This window comes from Phodopus roborovskii, unplaced genomic scaffold, assembly GCF_943737965.1.
Source record: "Phodopus roborovskii unplaced genomic scaffold, PHOROB, whole genome shotgun sequence".
NCBI lineage: Eukaryota > Metazoa > Chordata > Mammalia > Rodentia > Cricetidae > Phodopus > Phodopus roborovskii.
In genome coordinates, this window is record NW_026126480.1 from 55,205,442 (window position 1) to 55,227,369 (window position 21,928).

The following is a 21,928-nucleotide window of genomic DNA, read 5'->3' on the forward strand; positions in this document are numbered from 1 at the left end:
TACTTTCCTCATACAACCCAGGACCACCTGTGGAGACGTGGCACTTCCCACAGTGGGCTGGGTCCTCCCATATCGGTCACTACTAACCAAGACAGTGCCCCACAGACTTCCCCACAGGCCAATCTGATGTTAGCATTTCCTCAGTTGAGGGTCCCATTTCCACATGATTCTTGGTTATGTCAACTTAACAAAGCAAACAAATAAAAACGCACCTAACCAGCACAGCCATAAACTCAAACTTGGATGTTGTCTTTTTGCTTTTATCTAGATGTAGGTCCAACACACCATGTATCTTCACTGTATAGATAGAAGGGTCTGTATAAAAAGTCACAGTGCCAAATGAGCCTGGTTCATGGCACTGGTACTGTGTTGAACATTTACTCTTCAAGAGATTCTGCAGACTGACAGGGTTCCTTTCCTATATTTAAAGAGTTATCTTTAGCTTTTTACTGATTAATATTTCTACTTTTTTTAGGCTACCATCAAGAAACAATGAGTTTAAAACCATTCACCTACCCATTTCCAGAGACAAGGTTCCTTCATGCAGGACCCAGTGTTTATAAGTTCAAAATCAGATACGGCGACAGTATCAGGTAACTTGAAAAGCAGGATAATAGCTCATGTTAGCACAGGCAAGTTCATTCCTCCAGCTCATCATCTCTGCCTGGTCAGGCTTTCTCAGCTGCTTAGTATTCATTATGCTTGTTATTGATAAAAATGCCTAAAGTAGGAACAATATGTCTTGTCTCAAAACAACAATAAACAAACAAAAAATAAATTATAAATAGGTCTGGAGAAATTACTTGTCAGTTAAGAACATTGACTTCCAGATTCTGGTTGTTTCCTGAACCTATGTGGGGACTTCTGTAACTTTAGTTCCAAGGGATCTGATGGCCTTCTAGCCTAGCCTCCGCAGAAACCACATACATGCATGTGGTTCAAACCACATACATGCATGTGGTTCACAGACACACATACAAGCAAAACGCTCATACACATAAAATAAAAATAGGGCCTGGAGAGATGAGTATGTATTACTCTCCCAAAGGACCCAAATAAGATTTTCCAGAACACAGCTGGGCAGTATTTGTGCACACCTTTAATCCCAGAACTCAGGAGGCAGAGACAGGCAGACCTCTGAGTTCAAGGCCAGCCTGGTCTACAGAGCAAGTTCCAGGACATCCAGGACTATACAGAGAAACTCTGTCTTAAAAAACAAAGCAAAATAAAAAAATTCCCAGAACACAAGTCAGGTGTCTTACAAGTGCCTGTGACTATAGCTCCTGGGGATATGACATCTCTTGTTTCTGAGAGCACCCACACACTTCTATACACCCACACAGACACACATATATATGCACATAATTAAAAATAAATCTTTCAGAGGCTGATGGATCTCTATAAGTTCAAGGCCAGCCTGGTCTGTGGAATCAGTTCCTTGCTAACCAAGGCTACATAGTGAAACCCTGTCTCAAAAATAAATAAAATAACAAAAACTATTATTATTCATTAAGAAAATATTTTTTAAAGTAAAAAAGAAAAAAAAACCCTCAGAACATCCACTTTTCCACTTGTATTCAACTTCACACTGGAATTTTAGCCAAAGCACTTGGACAAGAAAAACAAAGTATACAAGTTGGCAAGAATCAAAAGTATCTTGATTTGAAGATGATATGATCTTATTCATAGAAACCCTAAAGAACACATATGTATGTGTACATACAAAAAATTGTTAAAGAAAAAGAAAAAGGTTTAAAAAGAAAATCAATTCCCCATAAAAAATAATGTCAAAAACATCAAAGAACCTCACAATAACGTATACATTGAGAAGTATAAATTATTGCTGAAAGAAATTAAAATCTCATTTGGCTGAAGTTGTAGCTCCGGTTAAGAATACTTACCTTACATGCAACACTGGGCTTAGTTTCTGGCACCCAAAAATAAAAGACTTAATAAGAATCTTGTGTTCACAGCTTAAAACACCAAATGACCTACAAATTTAGAGTCATTTCAGTCAAAATGCAAGTGACGTTTCATTCAGAAATGGAGAAGCTACCCTAAAATTCATATCAAATTTCAAGGGACTTTAAAGAGCCAAAACAATTGTAAAAATAACCAAGTTAGATTCATATTTTCAAACCTTACTTTTTTGTTGTTTTGCTTATGGTTCTGTTTTGAGATGGGTCTTGCTGTGTAGCCCTGGCCCAAACTTATGGTCCTCTCCTTTTAGCCCCTGGATGCTGGAATCAAAAGTATACACTACCACCAGGCAGCAGTGGTGCATGCCTTTGACCCCAGCACTCGGGAGATGTAGCCTGGCCTACAGAGTAAGTTTCAGGATAGCCTGTCTCAAAAAAAAAAAAAAAAGTATACACCACCATGCTCAGGTTTTTATATTTTTGTATTTTTTTTTTTTAAGATTTATTAGTCTGGGCAGTGGTAGCAAATGCCTTTAATACCGCACTTGGGAGGCAGAGGCAGGTGGATCTCTGCGAGTTTGAGGCCAACCTGGTCTACACAGTGAGTTCCAGGACAGCTAGGGCTGTTATGCAGAAAAACTATCTTTGGGAGGATAAGAAGATAATTTTTTCAAAATTCTCTCTCAAAAGCCCAAAATTTATTATTGGTAACAAATAATGGCAGTTCTTTTCCTTGATTTGACATGTTCACTTTATTCATTTTTGAGAAAATGTCTGTTACCCTCACAGCTGAATAAAAATTTGTTTATTAGCTAATTATTTAAATAAGCTATTATTGCATGAAAAGAACAGCTCATTCAGTGTGCAATGTCAAGTGTCACACAAATAGTTTTCCTCAGTGCTTCTTGTTTTGCTGTCAGTGTTCTCTAAGGGGACAGAAACTGTATACAATATATATATACATACATATATACACATTCATATATATATGGAGGAAGGGGATTTATTAGGATGGCTTACAGGCTGTCTACTAATAGAAGAAGGTCAAAGAACTCAGTAGTTGTTCATCCCACGATCCTGGATGTCTCAGCTGGTCTTTAGTGTATACCTGAATCTTGAAGAAGTAGGTTCTAAAGCCAGTGAAGGAATGGACTTGACAGCAACAATGAGAACAAGCAGGCAAAGACAGCAAGCTTCCTTCTTCCATGTCCTTTATATAGGCTGCCGGCAAAGGTGTGGCCCAGATTAAAGTGTACCTGCCCATTCAAAAGATGTGGATTAAAAGTGGATCTTCTTGAAGCCAGGTATTGGTGGTACACACCTTTAGTCCCAGCACTGAGGAGGCAGAGGCAGGTGGATCTCTGTGATTTCTAGACCAGCCTGGTCTACAAGAGCTAGTTCCAGGACAAGCTCCAAAGCCACAGAGAAACAAAAAACCAAAAAAACCAAAAAAGTGGATCTTCTCACCTCAAATGATATAATTAAGAAATGCCTCACAGATGTACCCACCCACTTAGGTTTTGATTAATTCCAGATGTAGTCAAGCTGGCAACCAGGAACAGCCATCACACTTACTTTAAAAGTGATGGGAGACTACACAGATGGCTCAGTGGTTGAGAGCATTGGCTGCTCTTACACAGGACCAGGGTTCAATTACTATCACCCACAAGCAATTACAGTTGTAACTCAAACCTAAGGAGATCCAATGCCCTCTTCCCATATGTGGGTATTTCACACATGTGGTACATAGATATGCTTGCAGATGAAATACCCATACACATAAAATAAAAAATAGGAAAAAAATGTAACTTTAAAAAAAATTAAATCTTTGTAAGTTTGAGGCCAGTCTGGTCTATAAAGTAAGTTCCAGGACAGGCTCCAAAGCTATGCTGTCTACACTGTCTCAGAAACCGAGAAACCCTGTTTTGGTGGTGGGGGGGATAAAATGATGAAGTCCAGTGTGGTGTTATACTTCTTAAATCCAAGCATTTGGGGGCTAAAGCGATGGGCTTAGCTGTTTTTCCAGAGGACTTAGGTTTAATTTGGGTTTAATTCCAATACCCACATAGCAGCTCACAACTGTCTGTAACTCCAGTTCCAGGGGATCTGACACCTTCACACCAATGCACATAGAATAAAATTTTAAATAAATTAATTTTTAAAATTCCCAGCACTTGGGAGGCAGAAAGCAAGCAGATCTCTGAGTTTAAGGCCAATCTGGTACTCAGAGTGAGTTTGTGGATAACCAGAGCTATGCATACAGTAGGACTCTGTCTTAGGAAAGAAGAAAGAAATCTCCTGAAGTCTCATAATATTTTGTTTCAGTTAAAACAATTTTTTTGAGACAGGGTTTCTTGCAGCCTATGCCAGATATATTCAATATGTAGCTGAGTCTAGTCTTGAACTCCTGATCCATCTGCTTCTACCCCTCAGGTACTAGGATTACAGGTATGTGCCACCATACTTAGCAATTCAAATAACTTTAAATGGTGAGCTTAACGTGTGGCTTGGAAGTAGAGTCTTTGCACTAGTTATACAAAGCCCTAGGTTCGATGCTCTGAACCCCTCCAACCTAATAGACTTTTAAAAATATGCTCTAAAAAACTATTAACCATTACATCTTGGATGTTTAACAGAGAAGACTGGAGTAGGCAATTAATGCTCAAACCACAGCATGTAAGGTGAGCAGGTCAGCCAGACTGTAATGTATCTGGTTTCTTTTAGTGTCACAGAGCAGATGTTGGACAGGGCTTGCTGTCTTATGATACCTATCTGCTTACTTTCTAGAGGAGAAGAAATAGAGAACAAGGAAGTCATCATCCAGGAGCTGGAGGTAGGAAAAAAAAATCAGACAATTTCTGAAGAAATTATTTATCCCTTAAACCAAGAAGGAATTCACACCCAAACTTCTATTATTTCCCACAAACCGAATCATAAACTCTACCTGGAAATTTGTGTCTCCATGCAAAGAAGCCAATTTTTCCAGGGAATGTTAAAGCCCATATCCTTTTTCAATTCTCAATGAAGTATGAGCGCCTTTGAGACTGGTTGCTGTTTGTTTCCATGAGGGTTCCCAGACAGGGCAGCTCTGTTGTAGCAGTTGGCACAGAGAAGCTTCTGGAGGACTGCTGCCTTCCAGGGCTCTGGGAATGCCACGATCCTAACCACCGCCTGGTGTTTGACGTTCAGGAAACTGGGCAGTAAATACATTGACAAGTGGCTGTGTCTTCATTTTAATTGGAAACATTTGCCATTGCTTTGTTCCAAGTTCAAGTTCATTCCTTTTCCACACAGCTCTGCTTGTTAGAGATTTCCAGAAAGAAGACTGAGCAGGGATACAGCTTTGTAACTGGTGAAAGCATTGGGCCAGCAGTTGTAGTTCTGGGCTCCTGGTCCTGTATCCCAGTCTGTCCCTTCACCTGTCAAATGAGGTTAACTTGTTTCCAAGATTATGGTATGGATTTCAAACAGATGTGTCCAATGCCTGCCACACATCCAGGCTAGAAAACATTTGCATACATTTATGTGCATATTAAAGTTCAAAAGCTGCTTTTTTTATTTGTTTTGGCTTCCCTTTATTTTTAGACACAGGATTTCACTATACATTACTGCCTGGCCTGGAACTTGTATAGAACAAGCTAGCTTTGAACTTCCAGAGATTCTTTTGTTTCTGCCTCCCAAGTACTGGGACTGTAAGCATGAGCCTCCACTGTTGGTCCTTTGCACACATTTGTGAGTGCATGTGTGTTCCTTTTTTTTTTTTTTTTGCAACAAGGTCTCATATATCCCAGGCTAGCCTATATATCTAAGGATGTTCTTGAACTCCTGATCCTCCTGCCTAGGATTATAGGTGTATATCACCACACCTGGTTTGTACAGTGCTAGAGATTGAACCTAGGATTTCTCATGCATACTTAGTAAAGACTACCACCTAAGTTGTATCCCCAGCTCTTTTTTATTTTAGTTTTTTTTATTTTGTGTATATGGGTACTTTGCTTGCATGTAAATCTGTGTACCACGTGTACACACGTGTCCAAAAAAGGACATTAGATTTCTTGGGACTAGAGTTACAGATGCTTGTGAGACCATCATATCAGTGCTGGGAATTGAACCCTGTTCCTCTGGAAGAGCAGTCAGAGCTCTGAACTGCTGAACCATCTCTCTAGCCCCTTTTCTTGGTTTGGGGGACAAGATCTTATTTGGTAGTAGCCCTTGTTAGACATAACCTGAAACTAATGGCAATTTTCCTGTTTCAGCTTTCCAAGTACTGGAATTAAAGGCTTGCACCATAATGCCCAGCAGCAAAGTTTGTTGTTGTTTTGTTTTCAGGACAGGGTTTCCCTGTGTTTAACAGTCCTAGCTAGCCTGGAACTGGCTCTGTGGACCAGGCTGGCCTCAAACTCACAGAGATCTGCCTGTTTCAGTCTCCCAGTGCTGGGATTAAAGATGTACATCACTACTTCACTACCACCTGGCTGATGCAAAGTCTTTTTTAATAGTTAAATAAGATTTATTTGAATTTGGTGGGTTACATTTAAATTCTGTTATAGAATAATACATGCAACAGGACATTTCAATAATACTACCTAACAGTTTTATAGTGAACCCAGCCTTTTGTCATACTACATAGGAATTAGTGCAAATGAAGTTACTTGAGGGTCTAGGACATAGTTCCATTGATAGAGGATGTAAAGTATTTTTTAAAAAGAATTTTTAAGACAAGATCTCACTCTGAAGCCTAGGTGGGCCCTGAATTCAAAATCCTTCTCCTGCCTTAGCCTCCCAAATGCTGTGATTACGTGCCACCATGTCTAGCAGCAAAATATTTTTATATGTTTTTCTTTCACTTTTACAAATATTTATTTATTTATGAGGCTGTTTTGCTTGTTTGCATGTATGTGTAACACCCATGAGCCCAGTGCTTGCAGAGGCAAAAAAGATGGTGCTGGGTTCTTTGTGTCTAGAGTTGCAGGTTGTGAGCAGCCATGTGAGTGCTGGAAATAAACCAGGGTCCTCTAGAAGAACAGCCCATGCTCTTTGTCATAGCCATCTCAAGCCCTACGTTCTCTTTCATTTCTTACTAGTTTCAGAGACAAATGTTATCATTCTCTTTTATTGCTTTAGGAAATACTGAGGATTTGTGTAGCCTAATAATTCAAAATGTCAGCTCTAGAGGATGGAAAAGTGCCTACCACAAAAGCATGAGGACCTGAGTTCAGATCCTCAGCACCCATAAAAGCTGAGGTCAGTACTCTGTGACCCCAGGACCAGGGAGGCAGAGACATTGGATCCCTAGAGCTCATAGGCTGGCTAACCTGGTCAAATCAATGGGCTCCAGGTGCAGTGAATAACCTGTGTCTAAAACTAAGGTGGAGAGATGGAGGAAGACACCCAGTGTCAATCTCTGGGCCTTTATATGCTTACACATACCCACAGAACACATGTATATGCCAAAGAATTTTGCCATCATAATAGATATTAGCTACTATTATAAGCCATACACCACCTAGCATAGCAGATACAACACTAAATGACAGTTTATTTCTTGAGGGTCAAACTTGAGGAAAATAATGCTTACAAAAGTAAAATTATACCTGGTAATGGTGGTATATGCCTTTAATCCCAGCACTCAAGAGGCAGAGGCAGGCTGATCTCTGAGTTTGAGGCCAGCCTGGTCTACAAATCGAGTTACAGGACAGCCAGGGATACACACACACACACACACACACACACACACACACACACACACACACACACAAAACCCTATCTTGACTACCCTCCACCAAAAAGTAAAATTATAAAAGTTGGAACTTAAAATCAGAATTTTTTCCATAGAAAAAGAATGGTTGCTGGGTGGTAGTGGCATGTGCCTTTAATCCTAGCACTCTGGAGGTAGAAACAGGTAGATCTCTGTGAGTTTGAGGTCAGCCTGTGGTGATATATTGTTTATGATTTATTAAAGCCACTGGAGATCAGAGAAGCAAAGCAGCCAAGCCAGTAGATCTTACCTCTACCCAGCTGAAATGGCAATCTTGTCTCCACAAACCCTCAGAGGCAAAAGGCTCTCAGATCCTGTCTCCTCCTCCTCCTTATATTCCTTTCTTTGCCCAGCCATCTCACTCCTGTCTCCACTTCCCTAGTGCTGGGATTAAAGCTATGTGATCCCAGGTGCTGAGATCACCTTTGTGTGAGCTGTTTCTTTTAAGATTGGATCAATTTCGTGTAGTCAGTGTGGCCTTGAACTAACAGAGATCCATCTACCTATTAATCCTGAGTCCTGGGATTAAAGTTGTGTACCACCAGTGTCTGGCTTCTATAGCTAACTAGTATGGCTGCTTTGCTATTTTGATGGCCTCAAACTCAGAGATCTGTCTACCTCTGCCTTCCATGTACTAGGATTAAGGGTGAGTGTCACCACCCCTCACCATAGAAAATGTCTTTAAAAAAAAAACATTTATTTTGTGTATGTATGTGTATGCAGCACAATGCACATGTGTCAGAGGACAACTTGCAGGTGTTGGTTCTCTCCTACCATGTGGGTATCAGGGATTAAACTCAGGTCCTCAGACCTGGTGACAAGGGCTTTTCTCTACTGAGTCAACCTGTGATCCAAGCAATCTTTTTATAATGTTACAATATTTAGACTAAAGAGAATAGATTAATGATGAAGTAATCAATTAATAGTTTAAAGCAAGGTCTTGAGAGATGGCTTAGCAGTTAAGAGCACTGGCTGTTCTTCCAGAGGACCCAGGTTCAATTCCCAGCAACCACATGGAAGCCCACACATGTCTGTAATTCTGGTTCCAGGACTTCTGACACACTTACATGGACATACATACAGGTAAAACACCAATAAACATAAAATAAAAATAAAATTTTAAAAAGTTTGAAGCAAGACTTTGACTTGAGCAAAAACAAAATCATATCAAAAAAAATATATATCAATAACTGTTGTATTATTCTTTACTCATATTTATTGTTAAAGACCTGTTATGCTCTGCACCATCCACTGTGATCTGAAGAGATTCTCCAATAAAGCAGAAGGATGGAGTACTTCCAGCACTTTCCTTACACTCACTTAGTAAGGAAAATGGACCATATGTGTGGAATACAGTGCAAGGCCTTGCACTAACTGTTGCAAAGTTTGAGATAACAAATCATTACCACTGCAGGGACAGCTCTCTATAGGGCTCTCTTCTGAACTGTACCTTTGGACAGGTGCTGATAAAAGAATGCATTTCAGGCAGAAGGAACAGTAAAATACTTGAAGTGGAGAAGCAGAAAATATGACCAGGAAACAGCACATAGTTCAGTTTCATTAGAACATAGGTATGTGAGGGCCATTGAGATGGCTCAGCAGGTAAAGGTGCTGCCTGCCAAGCCTGACAACTTGAACTTTATTCCCAGGCCCCACGTGGTGGAGTGAGAGAGCTCCCAAACTGTCCTCTATAGCATGTGTGCCCCGACTCCACAAGTACACACACTTTATTATTTTGTTATATATGTATGGGTGTTTTGCCTGCTTGTATGTCTGTGCACTGTGACTACTTAGTGCCCGTGAAGGCCAGAAGAGGTAGTGTCTTCCCTGGAACTGGAGTTACAGATGGTTGTGAGCTGCCACCTAAGTTCTGGGAACTGGAACTGGGCCCTGTGGAAGAGCAGCAGTGCTCTGAACCACTGAGCCATTTCTCTAGCCCCAACAGTTTTGTTTGTTTTGATACCACAATCAACCTCTTAACATGTTTTAATTAGGAAAACTAATATAAATTTGGGTATAGTGGCTGATGTCTCTGAGTCTAAGGCCAGCCTTGTCTACACAGTGAGTTGCAGGCCAGCCAGGGCTACACAATGAGCCCCTGACTCAAAAAAAAAAAAAAAAAAAAAAAAAAACAAGCAACAACAATCAGAACATAGGTGTTTAAAAAGAGTGGACCATGTAAATGGCAAGATTAGCTGAACTTCAACAGCATTAAAATAACTTCAAATATCTTTTTCAGGATTCTATCCGTGCAGTTTTGGCAAACATGGACAACCTGCAACCCTTTGTTACAGAACACTTCATTGTATTTCCCTGTATCCTTCCTTGCCTGGTCTTATTTTTCCCTAGAAAAATGGGGTTTGGTGTTTAAGAAAGGCCGTCTCTCACAGAGCCCAGACTGGCTTTGAAATCACTGTGTATCTGAGAATGACTTTAAGCACATCATGCCTGACACTTGGGCTTTTGAGTTAGTAGCCATGGATGCTCCCACTAGGTAGCCATGACTGGCCTGCTACTCAGTATATGTCAAGGGTATCATGGAATTCATAGTAATCCTGCCTTGGTCTCCTGAGTGTTGTGACTGTAGGCATGCAACATTCACATCTGGCTTTTCCTAACTCCTAATGAGCTACAAGTCACACCATAGATTCCAATGGAAGCAGTGAGACCAAAGGCAGTTTGAAGGTTAGGTCAGAGAAAGGAAAGCTCAAGTCTTAGCCTTCAAGTAGTTACCAGGAATGCATGCTGGTCTCCTTCCTCATTTCCTTAGCAGCATCCTCAGATAAAAGCAAGTGGGAGAGAGTTTCCCACCTGAAATTTAAACATGGAGAAATAATTTTGACCCCCTACCCATTTGTTTTTACTCTGTATGTGGAAATGAAATGGTTTACTGGTAATATGCCTTCAGGTAAGTAGAATGATGAGAATGGGATGGTAGAAAAGGAAATAGGCAGGAGCAAGAGCTGAATACCATGTAGCTGTCTATCCAACTGGGTTCTAACTATGAAGGACAGAGCTCTGGAGCATTTCCTCCAACCTTGGCTCAATACCCTCTGGCTTGGGCACTGTGATAAATTATTTAATCTCCCTGTGTCCCCTTTGTGGAATAGTGAAGAGACACAGATTTCAGGGGTTGTATATATAAGTATTGGTGGGTGGGAATACATAATCTGGCTGGAGAGTAATTGCTCAGTGAAAGATAACCTATATAAACACTTTTTGTTTGTGAGACAGAGTTCCACTATGTAGCCCTTACTGTCCTGGAGCTCACTATATAAACTAGGCTATCCTTGAACTCACAGTGATCCACCTGCTTCTGCCTCCCAAGTACAAGGATTAAAAGTCATGCCTGTCTTCTCTGACATCTTAACACTATTATTAATCTTCAAGAAGTACCTGCTGGTTTGACTTGAAAAGTATGAAAGAAGGCTAGAGAGACGGTTCAGTGGGTAATAATGTTTGTTATGCAAGTACAAGGGCCTGAGTTTGAATCCCTATTGTCCATGGCCACATGTACCTGTCAATCCTTTCATAGCAGGGTTGGTAGAGACAGGTAAATTCAGGGAGCTCACTGGCTGGCCAGCCTAGCTGAAATATTGAGTGAAAGATACTGCCTCAAGGGAATTAGATGGAGAACAACAGAAGATACCCAGTTTGTCATGCAGTAAAATGCATCCTCTTTTGAAGAGCACACTGTTAAGTGTGGCATGAATCAACTCTACTTCAGTTTTGAGGTCACAGTTGTCCTGGAGCAGGGTAGGACAATATATAGGGAAAGTGGTACCAAGCGGAAGAGGAATGGGCTCAGGCAGAAGTTTTGTCTCAATCCAGTTCCCAGAAATAAAGTTCAGAAACCTAGGTAAAACAGTCTTGATCCATTATGATGTTCAAATTTCCCATTGTAGGGAAACCAGCAGATGATATTCCTCTTAAGCTGGTAAGTTTGTTATTTCTTTCTTTCTTTTTTGATTTTTTTTTCCTTTTGGTTTTTCTAGATAGGGTTTCTCTGTATAACGGTTCTGGCTGTCCTAGAACTCACTTTGTAGACTCACAGAGGTCCACCTGCCTCTGAGTGCTGGGATTAAAGTCGTACACTACTATGACCAGCAAGTTTGATTTTTCTATACAAAATGAAAACTGCCTTTCTTGCCTCAAAATTTCTACTATTGTCTCTTCTGCCTTTACCCCTCAGTTTCTGCTCAGGTCCCATCACATCTATAAAAATGAAACTATATGTCTCCCTTCATCTAGATTTCAGAGGCAATGTCTCTGGCAGAATGTCCTGGTGAAATGGAGGTATTACAAGTTGACTTCATTAGGCAGTCCACTGTGCTAGGCCTTCCTAAACTTTGAGCCACTCTAGAAAAGATGGGTTCACAGAAGTCTGGTCTCCTCCCTTGTAGGCCCTAGCTGAGAAGAAAGCAGAAGAATCCACAATGCGGAAACGAAAACTCATGGAGGAACCTAGTTCCCCTAGCAGGCCAGAACCACACAGGTCAGTGGTATAGGGGGGCTTTGCCACCTATTGCTATTTGTTGATTTTGCCCTTGTGCAGTTGCTTGATTTGGAGGATTCTTCAGTACCTTGTCCACCCCAGGGGTAAATTGAGGAAAGAAAATAAGTTGATGTTTTCTGTTTAATTTGAACAGTTTCTCAGCAAAGTAAGATTGTTCTGTTCATCAAGATGGAGGCTAAACTGGAATGTAGCTTGGTAGAGTGCTCACCTAATAAGTGTGAGGCCCTGGAATCAAAAAGAAGACTGGGTAGTGGTGGCACACCCCTTTACACACCCAGCACTCAGGGGGCAGAAACAGCTGGATTGCTGTGAGTTCAAGGTCAGCCTGGTCTATGAAGTGAATTTCCAAACAGCCAGGGCTGTTACACAGAGAAACCCTGTCTCAAAAAAACAAAACAAACAAACAAAAAGCAAGAAGAAGATACAGACAAGGGCTAAGATTAAACACAGATCTGTTGATCTGAACTCAACATAGTCAGTAAATACATATTCTGTTTTATTGTAGATGGCACACAACTTAGGAAGTCTCAGAATATTATCCAAAACTAGAAGAAGGCTAAAGAGATAGTGTGGTGGGTGAAATGTTTACTCTGCAAGCATAATGTAATCCCCAGAACCCTTGGGAGTTTCTAGGCATGGTGGCACAAGTTTATAACTGCGGTGCTGGAGAGATGCAGGCAGGTGGTCCTATGGGGCTCACTGGCTGGCCAATTTAGCTTACTTGGCAAGCTCCAGGCCAGTAAGAGACCCTGTCTCAAACAAAAACAGTGAAACAGCACTGAAGGTTATCCTTTGCCCCCCACACAGGTGTACATATGTGTGCATCCACAACCCCCATACATACATAAGCATGCATATAAAATATCTTTGAAAGAATAAGAATAAATAACATAGAATTCTGTTTTATCCCATGAGCAGTTAGGTAAAATGTAAAGTGTGTAAGAAATTGTATATGTGGTGGTGCACATTTGTAAACTCAGCCTTCAGGAGGCAGAGGCCAGCCAGGATACTAGTCAAATCTTGCCTGAAAAAAAAAAATGTAGTGTGCATGAGTTGTTAGAGGGAATGCCGAGCATATCCCAACATGTTGAAGTTGCTGTGTAGAGGCTACTTATGTCCTTTTGATTCTCTGTCAAAGGAAGAATTAGTCAATAAGACAATTTAGTCATTGGTGGCATCCCAGAGAGGCCACCTGGAATAATCCAAGATGTGATTTGCTCCCCAGCCTGAGGTGCTTTCATGCCAGGGTCTCCTAGGATCTGAAGACTCCTAGACATATAAGCAATGAAGGTAAACTACAAAGGGTCTGACCCTGTGATTCCTGGGTGGATATGTCAGTGACAAGCCATGTGGAATGTGAGCATATTTGAGGTGTAAGACTCGGGTTTTATTTTATTTAACTGTTTTTTTCCACAGATAATGAGGCCCCCAAACTCCCCTGGGTTTTGATGCAGAACTGAACAGTTCATAGTCTGATACCTCTGTCAGTCACGTTTTCTGTTTCTTAAACATGCCCTTAAATGTCTCCAATTGGAGTTCTATTGTGAATTAAAGCAACCAAAGAAATTTTTGCCACACAGTTTTTCCTGCCAGCAAGGAGTAGTATAAAAATAGCCAACTTGCTGAAATATTCATTTGGGCTACATTTGCTTGAATGTGGTAGTGTTGCCATAGCCAATGACATTTCCTGGGCTTTCTTCCCTGACTTCAGAGCCAAGAGAGAGACTTCCAGTGATGCCTTCAGCAATATGAAGCCCCTGAAGGAAACCAAGAGGGTAAGCATCAAGATGGGGGTTTTGAGGCTCTTGAGGCTCCTTAGTTTAGTCAGAGGCTGAAGTTCCTATTACACGTTCAGCTTGGTTCTTGCTACAGAGTGAATTGACTGAACTCATTCTTGGGATTCACTCTCTGTGGAATGACATCCAACTATTTTGTGCTTGTCAGAGTCTATCCCTAATGTGGTTTTATAATGCACACACCCATGGATCTTTTCACATTGAGTCTTCTCAACTTCAAAACTGCTGTGTTCTGTAATTTAAAGTAGGTCTGTTTGCATGGGTGTGAAATCCAGTGCAGAATCCTCACTGTAGGAAACTTTTGCCTTAGTCTGCACTGGAGTCTGAATCTGGATGTGTCTAGTTTTAGCAGATAAGGTGGGCATGTATCAGCAGTAGAAGTTGGTAAGGAGTAGTCGCACATGGCTGTAACTCCAGTGCTCTGGCCAAGGCAGTGAAGTGGCTACAAGTTTGAGGCCAGCCTGACTACACTATAAGTCTCATGTCAGACAGGTCTATAGAGTAAGACATTGTCCGAAAAAAACAAGACAGGGAAGAAATAATGTAGGAGCTGGAGGGTGGGAAGAGTGCTGTGCAGTGACGTCTTCTGAACTGGACTAATTAGTGTATCCATAAACTCACAGCAGCAGTGCTTATCTGAATAAAACTAGTACAAGAGCTAGATAGTAACCATCCCTTCATGTATTGGGGAAGGACACGTGACGTTCATGAACTGCTGGGGGAAAGGAGAATTATTTTATGCAAGAGTATAACCACTGGTAAGCTGCTCATGATCCAGCAAATAACGCTACCCCTATTCACATGCAAGCAGCCCTAAGCAAGTTGTGGGTTCTAAGGAAAGAAAGGCATGGCAGCAGAGGGTGATGTGCTGGGAAGAAGAGCTACAGGGTGAGGGAGATGAGGGTAAGAGAGTGGGGTGGGAAGTAAAGATGATTTAAATACATTATTGTATATATTGGAATTGTGAAAGGATACTTTTTTAAGTTATTTTGTAAAAAATGGAGGAAGCTGAACATGTGGTACATGCCTTTATTCTCAGCACTTAGTCAGAGGAAGGACTTGAATTCTCTTGAGTTCACAGTCCTCCTGTGAGTTCCAGGCCAGACCTGGTCTTTAAAGAAATAAAGAGGTTGAGAGATGGCTTAGCCTTAGGAGCATTTGTTGCTTTTGCGAAGAGCTGAGTTCAGTTCCCAGTATCCATGTTACAACTCACAGCTGCCTGTAACTCTGGCTCCAGGAGATCCAGCACCCTCTTCTGGTCTCTCTATTGGCACCTTTGCACATATACATACATATGCACATAAGTAAATACATTTTTAATTAAAAAAAAAAAAACAGAACAAATAGCTCATTTTGCAAAGGCACCTTCTGCCAAATCCGATGACTGGACTTCTATCCCAAGGACCCGCATGATGGAAGGAAGAGCTGAATCACACAAGGTGCTCTGACTTCTGTGTTCACACTATGACACAAGCATACCCCCATGCATCTCACACTCATGCATCTACATAAATAAAAATCATAATCAGGTCAAGATTGCTAATGCCTTTAATCCTAACACTGGTGAGGCAGAGGTGGGCAACTCACTCTGACTTCAAGGCCAGTCAGAGCTACATAGACTGCTCCTATCCCACCCCAAATAAAGTAATTAGGGCTAGAGAGGTGGGCCAGTGGTTAAGATCATTTACTGCTCTTTAGAGGTTCTGAGGTCAAGCATTTCACAACTGCCTGTGACTCTAGCTCCAGTGGGATCCTTCTTGTCCACAGAGGCCTCTGTCTCTCACATGCATATATTCACACACATACATATAATTTAAAATAAAATAAATCCATTAAAATGTAAAAACAACAATAAAAAAAAACAAGCACAGTGCAGTGCAGTTCTTAGGAGGCAGAGGCAGGTGCATCTCTATGAGTTCCAGGCCAGCCTGGTCTACAGAGTGAGCTCCAGGACAGCCAGGGCTACACAGAGAAACTCTGTCTTGGAAAACAGACAAAAGAGGAATAAAAAGGGAGAAATGCCTTTAGAACAGTGACAGGCAGATCCAGTGATTTTTTTTTTTTAACATGGAACTCACTCTGTAGACTGGCCTAGAACTTATAGAGATACACCTGCCTCTGCCTCCCTGGTGCTGGGAGCAAAGGCATGTACCACTACTTGCCTGTCCCAATGATTTTATTTGGTTTGATCCCAATGATTTTATTGGGTTTGATTTTATTGATTTACAGGTCTGTCTCTTCATTTAGATGTTCATATATTAGCTACTCCTCCATTTTAAGGTTCCTTTCCAATAGTTGTCTCCAAAGTTGCACATTTTTTCCCCTCTAGTAGTCATACCCTTTACTTTCCCAGGCCCATAGCATGATCAGTTAAGAAGCAAAGAACTACCATATGCCATCTTGTGTCTATGATGTGTCAAGTACTTGGGTTAGCATGCTTCTAAAACTTCTGGGAATGTCAGACCAGATAGTCACAGATAGCTGTGCTGTGTGCAGGAAGCTCTGGGTACCTAGTGAATACAAAGAGGTCATGAGGAGAGAGTTCCCTGGGAAGTTGAAGCCCTTGAAGAGAGCCAAGGGCAAGAGAAAGAGTGTGATGTCTTCATGCCTCAGGCCAATGCACCCCGAACTTAGTTACAGTGCTGAAAATATTACTGGACAGATCATCATGAGCTAGATGGTAACAGGCCTTGAATCCACCAAGATCACAGGAATTACCTAAAATACATTTGAGTAAAGTAACAAAGCAATTTCATTTTTCCAGTCTACCATTTTGTCACCTTTTGGCATGTTGTGTGCCAAGACACCCAATTATGCCTATAAAACCTGACTGCTTATTCTAAGAGTTTATCAGTTACTTGACTGCCCTTGGGATCTAGACTTCTGCCTCTGAGAACAGGGTTAAAAGATGGGGCCCCAGTTTTGTGTCACAGCCCCACAGCCTACTAAGGTTTGGGGTAGGTAGCTGTCTCCTGTGCTCCTAGCCTTTGGAGAGGCAAGAAGAGACATGAGAAATTACAAGAGGGTACACGAAGCTCTGGAGAACAGAGCTCTCTACACAAGCAAGATAATTGCTATAAAGGAGCATTTCCCTCGCACTATCCTCCGTACCTTCCTATTCTTAGTTTGACACATCATCTCCCGAAAGAACAGTACCCACAGCTTCTTACTCAATATAATTACCTTTTCAACCTGATTCTGGGCTTAGAGAAAAGCTGAGCAAAAGAAGCATGTTTATTGATTTTGACTCAACGCCCAAAGACAGCCTCCATCACAGACTCTGTTCCCAGGGAGAGGATTTCTCCTAAATTAAGGTAATCACAGTGACTCTCAGTGCAAGCCACTTGAGCTGGAAAAATTGAATTTGCTCCTATGGTTCAGTGCCTGGCATCCCCCCCACCCCTTTGTGGGAAGTTTAGGTATAGGATTGCATACAGCACAGGAAGGATTGTGCGTGTCTGAACACACTGAAAAGTATTTTGCACGGAATACTTAGAATACAATACTTGTCTCATGAGAGATGTTTGGGGAATAATAAGGGAAGCAAGACCCTTTCTTTTTGTTCTTTCAGATCCTAGACCTAGAGACCCAGAGAAAACATAAATGGCCCTGATGTGGACCAGACTGCTCACAGTGTGTTCCCCGCTTTTGCTCCATTTCTAAGCAGAAGTGGCCCTTAACAGTCAGTGGCATTCAAGGTGTGACACCGCTGGCTCTCTCCAGTGACACAACAATCACAGCTGTGTCTTTCCTCCCTTACAACTTGTGCCTGTATACTGCCTTCATGGGAAGTTGCCTTTTTTGTAAGGGGAATCTCCTTACATCTGAGATAGCTGTTACCCTCTGATCTCTTATACCCAGCCCTCATAGATACTATTCTCTTTGGTCATCTCTGAAGCAAGATTTAAGTCCAAAACCATAGTTTTCTTAAATTTATAAGAATTACCCTTTCGGAGCTGGAGACTTGGCTCAGTGGTTAAGAGCACTGACTACTCTTCCAGATGGACCCATGTTCAATTCGCAGCACCCACATGGCAGCTCACAACTGTTAACTCCAGTTCCAGGGGATCTGACAACCTCACACAGACAGACATGTAAACAAAACACCAATGCACATAAAATAAAAATAAACCATTTAAAAAAAGAATTACTCTTTCATGAAATTAGAACTGGCCTTCTAAATCCTTCCTCTCTGTCTAGGGGGATAAGAATGGTTTTCTTCCTCCCGGTAGCTGTCTCTCACCTGTATAGGTATATGAGCCTGGGCCTGCCCACTGCAGACCTGGATTTGAAGGGTTTATGTGGAAACTCATCTCAGAAAGATCTACCATTCTAACTTGAAAGGTATGCTTAGAATAGGAGTCAGTGCTGACTTCCTCAGGACTTACTGCAACAACTGCCTCCCTAGTCACCCTGTGCAAATTCTTCATGAGAAGCACAGCCTGAATAGCATGCATGCTGCTGTGCAGTCAGGCTCTGCTGGGTAAGGACAGGCCAGATGGCAGATATTCCGAAGAAAATGCATGCCTGTGTTTCTGACCATCAGAATGTTTACTGGAAATGTGGGCCTGGGACCAGGTTGTAGGATGTCCTCTTCAACTTGCAAGGGAATTTCTACCAAGCAGTGACACATGGAGAGATAGAAGATTGCACTGTATTATACTGGTTGTTCAGCTGTCATGTTTCCACCATGCCTGGCTGTAGCTATGCTGGTTGTATTTACTCAATAATGGCACTGTGCCCTTTTCATCATGTCTCTGCCCGGAAAGCCCTGCTCTCCCTGACCAGCTCCTCACCCCAATTATGACAAAATCCCATTCATCCATCAAAGCTCCATCCAAATGTCATTTCCCCTGTGAAGCCTTTCTTGACAACTGCCACCCACTTTTGCAACCATAGCACTACAGACTCATGGGTCAGCCTCACCACATGTACGGACTGTACATGTCTCCAAAATGATATTTGGTTCTTTTTTTCTTTTCAAGTCAGGGTTTCTCTGTGTAACATCCATAGCTATCCTGGAACTAGCCCTGTAGACCAGGCTGGCCTCAAACTCACAGAGATCCATCTGCCTCTGCCTCCTGAATGCTGAGATTAAAGGTGTGTGTCACCACCTCCTGGGATATTTTGTTCTTTAGGTTTTAGCACCAGCAAGCTTAGCAATAGGGTTGAAGAGGCAAACCCAGGTGGTTTGTTCTGTGCTCCTGCAGCATATGGCTTTAGAGGCACTGTGTTAGGAAGCTGGAATGAACAAGAACAGAAGGACCTATAGGACGGACCTGCCCAGACCATCAGAAACCAGTAGCAACCAGATTACAGGCCCTGTAGGATAAAGTTAAGATTTTATCCTCACCCTCCTCTTTTTTCTTTTTTTTTTTTTTTTTTTTTTTTTTTTTTTTTGAACAGAACCGGGAAGGAGAAGCCCAGCAAGAACATCAGGATGCTTCTGATGCCACCGATGGCCAGGAACAGGGTGGGTTTGGGGAGACTCTTGTTTGGTGGGAGATTTTGTTCTTTGAGAGCTGCTGGCCTCTAACTCTTGAGCCTCCAGTATACTGAAATTATAAGCATGAGCCACCATGCCCAGTCTCCCCTTGCTTCTGACAGTGAACTCAGTAGTCCAGTAACTCCAAAACATTTCCTAACAAAGTGGGAGGTCTCGAAGGGACGTTGGAAGGAACGTGGTTCCCTCTTCTGTGGAGTTGAAGAGATGTTTCTAGGAAGTACTTCCCTTGGGGCTTCAGTATTAAGATCGAAGGTTCAGAGACTGGAGCTGGAGCTCAGTTGGTAAAGTAGTCGCCTCACTTGCACAAAAACCCTGGAGACAGTCCTCAATACCTCACAAACCCTGGCAAGGTGCACATCTGCAATGCTATAACTCCAGTGATTCACTGAGTGGCAAGTTAGGGGCTGGCCTGGGCTGCATAAAAACTTGTCTCAAAAAAACCAATAAACTGAAGGTATGAGCAGGTGCTCTGCAAGGCCAATGAATGCCCAATGAGGCATGCCCTTCCTGCTTTCTGATCCTTTACCCAGCATAAGGGCTTGGCGTGGGGTGCAGTTATGCAGAGACAGAGTGTAGCCGTGTGAATTACTAGACAAGATGTGGTTCCTTGTGGAAACATGTCAGCTCTGGTGGATGGCTGAGACTTGAGCTGTGTAAATAACTCAAGCCTGACTTTGAAAATATACCAAGGACAAAATAGAATATTACTGAGCTGATTTGAAATTGGAAAGGTCAGAGCAAACATTTCACCTGGCTCTAAATAATTCTTGGTGTGTGAGGCTGCCCTGTGATCTCCTCTCAGATTCAAGGAGCCTATGGGCCAATCTCTTTTCCCTGCCTGAATGTTTTCCTTACAGATTCTAAGTTGGGGCATAGTCTTCCAGGGCTGGTTGTCCCTCCACTGCAACATAGCAACCCGTCACCACCCAGAGAACCAGGAACCAGTGGCTTCTTTGGGTTTCTAAGGTAAGACAGAATGTTTTTGCCTTCAAGCTGAAAAGCAGTCTCTAGGTCCAGTTGCTTCATTGAGTCTTCGGGGGGGGGGGGAGAGACTATAATAGAAGTAGATTCTTTACTGAGATTTCTCAGTGTATCAAAGGTAGATGGTGGGAATGAAATTGAGTACAAGGACCCTAATTCAAAAAACCTGTATACTGGGTTTTTTTGTTTTGTTTTGTTTTGTTTTGAGACAAGGTCTTACTATGTAACCCTAACCAGGCTGCCCTCAAACTCACAGAGATCCTCCTGCCTCTGCCTCCAGAGTGCTGAGATTAAAGATGTGCACCATCACACCAGGTTTCTTCCTTTTGAGACAGGATCTCACTTTGTAGTCCAGGCTTATCTTGAGTTTGGGCTGCTTTGCCCTCTGCTAATTTATGTACAGTTCTTTCTACCCCGAGGTCCCCACACAACCCTGTTTCACAAGTGTTGCTTGAATAGAAACATCTGTCTTTCTTGGGTCATCCAGATTTGAGTCTAGAATCCTTCCACTCTCACCTCTGAATCTAGGTGTGTGTTCAGAACCCTTTGTGCAGAGAACACTGAGCAAATCTTTGTCTATCTAGAGCTTAACCATCCTACTGAAATTCTTTTTCCTTTATTTCCCCCTTCCAGGTGTAATCTAATTTGGGAACCTTCTCAAATGCTGTTTTGGTCTTGCATATCCATTCTGTAGTTCCCCAGAGCAAAATGCCCCAGCTAATGAGGCACTAATGGGAACCAGGGAGAAGGGAAGTGACTTCATCAATCTCACACTCCTCCTCTGCTCTCATTCCTGCAGCACTCTGTTCCCGTTTCGGTATTTCTTCAGGAAGAGCAGTCAGTGAGCCTGCCAGGCACTACGGCATGGTGGCTTCATAGGTCGGTGGGTCGGAAGAAGACTTTGTCTTGCAGTGACTCCTCCTGAGCTATACCAAACATCCTTTGCTTTCATCTTCTTCCTTCTTTGTTTTGTTTTAGAGATAAGCATTATTGTTAAATAGCTTAGGCTAGCTTCAAATGCTCCATCATTCTGTCTTGGGCTACCAGTCTGCACCACTACACACCATCCTTTCCTTGTAATTCCTGAGTTATGGGGATGAGGGCACCAGACTGAATCCTCATATGAGTTTATCCTGTTGTTTGCCTTTGATTTTTTTTTTTTTTTTCCTATTTAAAACATTAAGGATGGGACTGGAGAGATGGCTCAGAGACAAAAGCTTTGACTGCTTTTCCATAGGCTCTGAGTTCAATTCCCAGCAACCAGATGGTGGCTCACAACCATCTATAATGAAATCTGATTCCCTCTGAAGTGCAGGCATACATGCTGTATATATAATAAATAAATAAATCTTAAAAAAATAAAAGTAAAAACCACACATACTAAGGATGGGGCTGGAGAGATGGTAATTAAGAGTGAATACTGGCCAGGCCTTTAATCTCAGCACTCGGGAG

The 21,928-nt window shown here is 42.0% G+C and overlaps 1 protein-coding gene across 1 annotated transcript; it reads left to right on the forward strand.

Annotated features, from left to right (window-relative positions):
- The first annotated feature begins 479 nt into the window (after nt 1-479).
- Nucleotides 480-21,700, forward strand: Majin (membrane anchored junction protein). The gene is made up of 11 exons (XM_051193778.1): nt 480-593; nt 4,707-4,752; nt 9,917-9,992; nt 10,460-10,585; nt 11,583-11,614; nt 12,081-12,172; nt 13,905-13,968; nt 16,940-16,946; nt 19,406-19,462; nt 20,353-20,461; nt 21,276-21,700. The coding sequence occupies exons 1-11, from the start codon at nt 493-495 to the stop codon at nt 21,319-21,321; spliced, it is 756 nt and encodes a 251-aa protein (XP_051049735.1). The 5' UTR covers nt 480-492; the 3' UTR covers nt 21,322-21,700.
- The last annotated feature ends 228 nt before the right edge of the window (nt 21,701-21,928 follow it).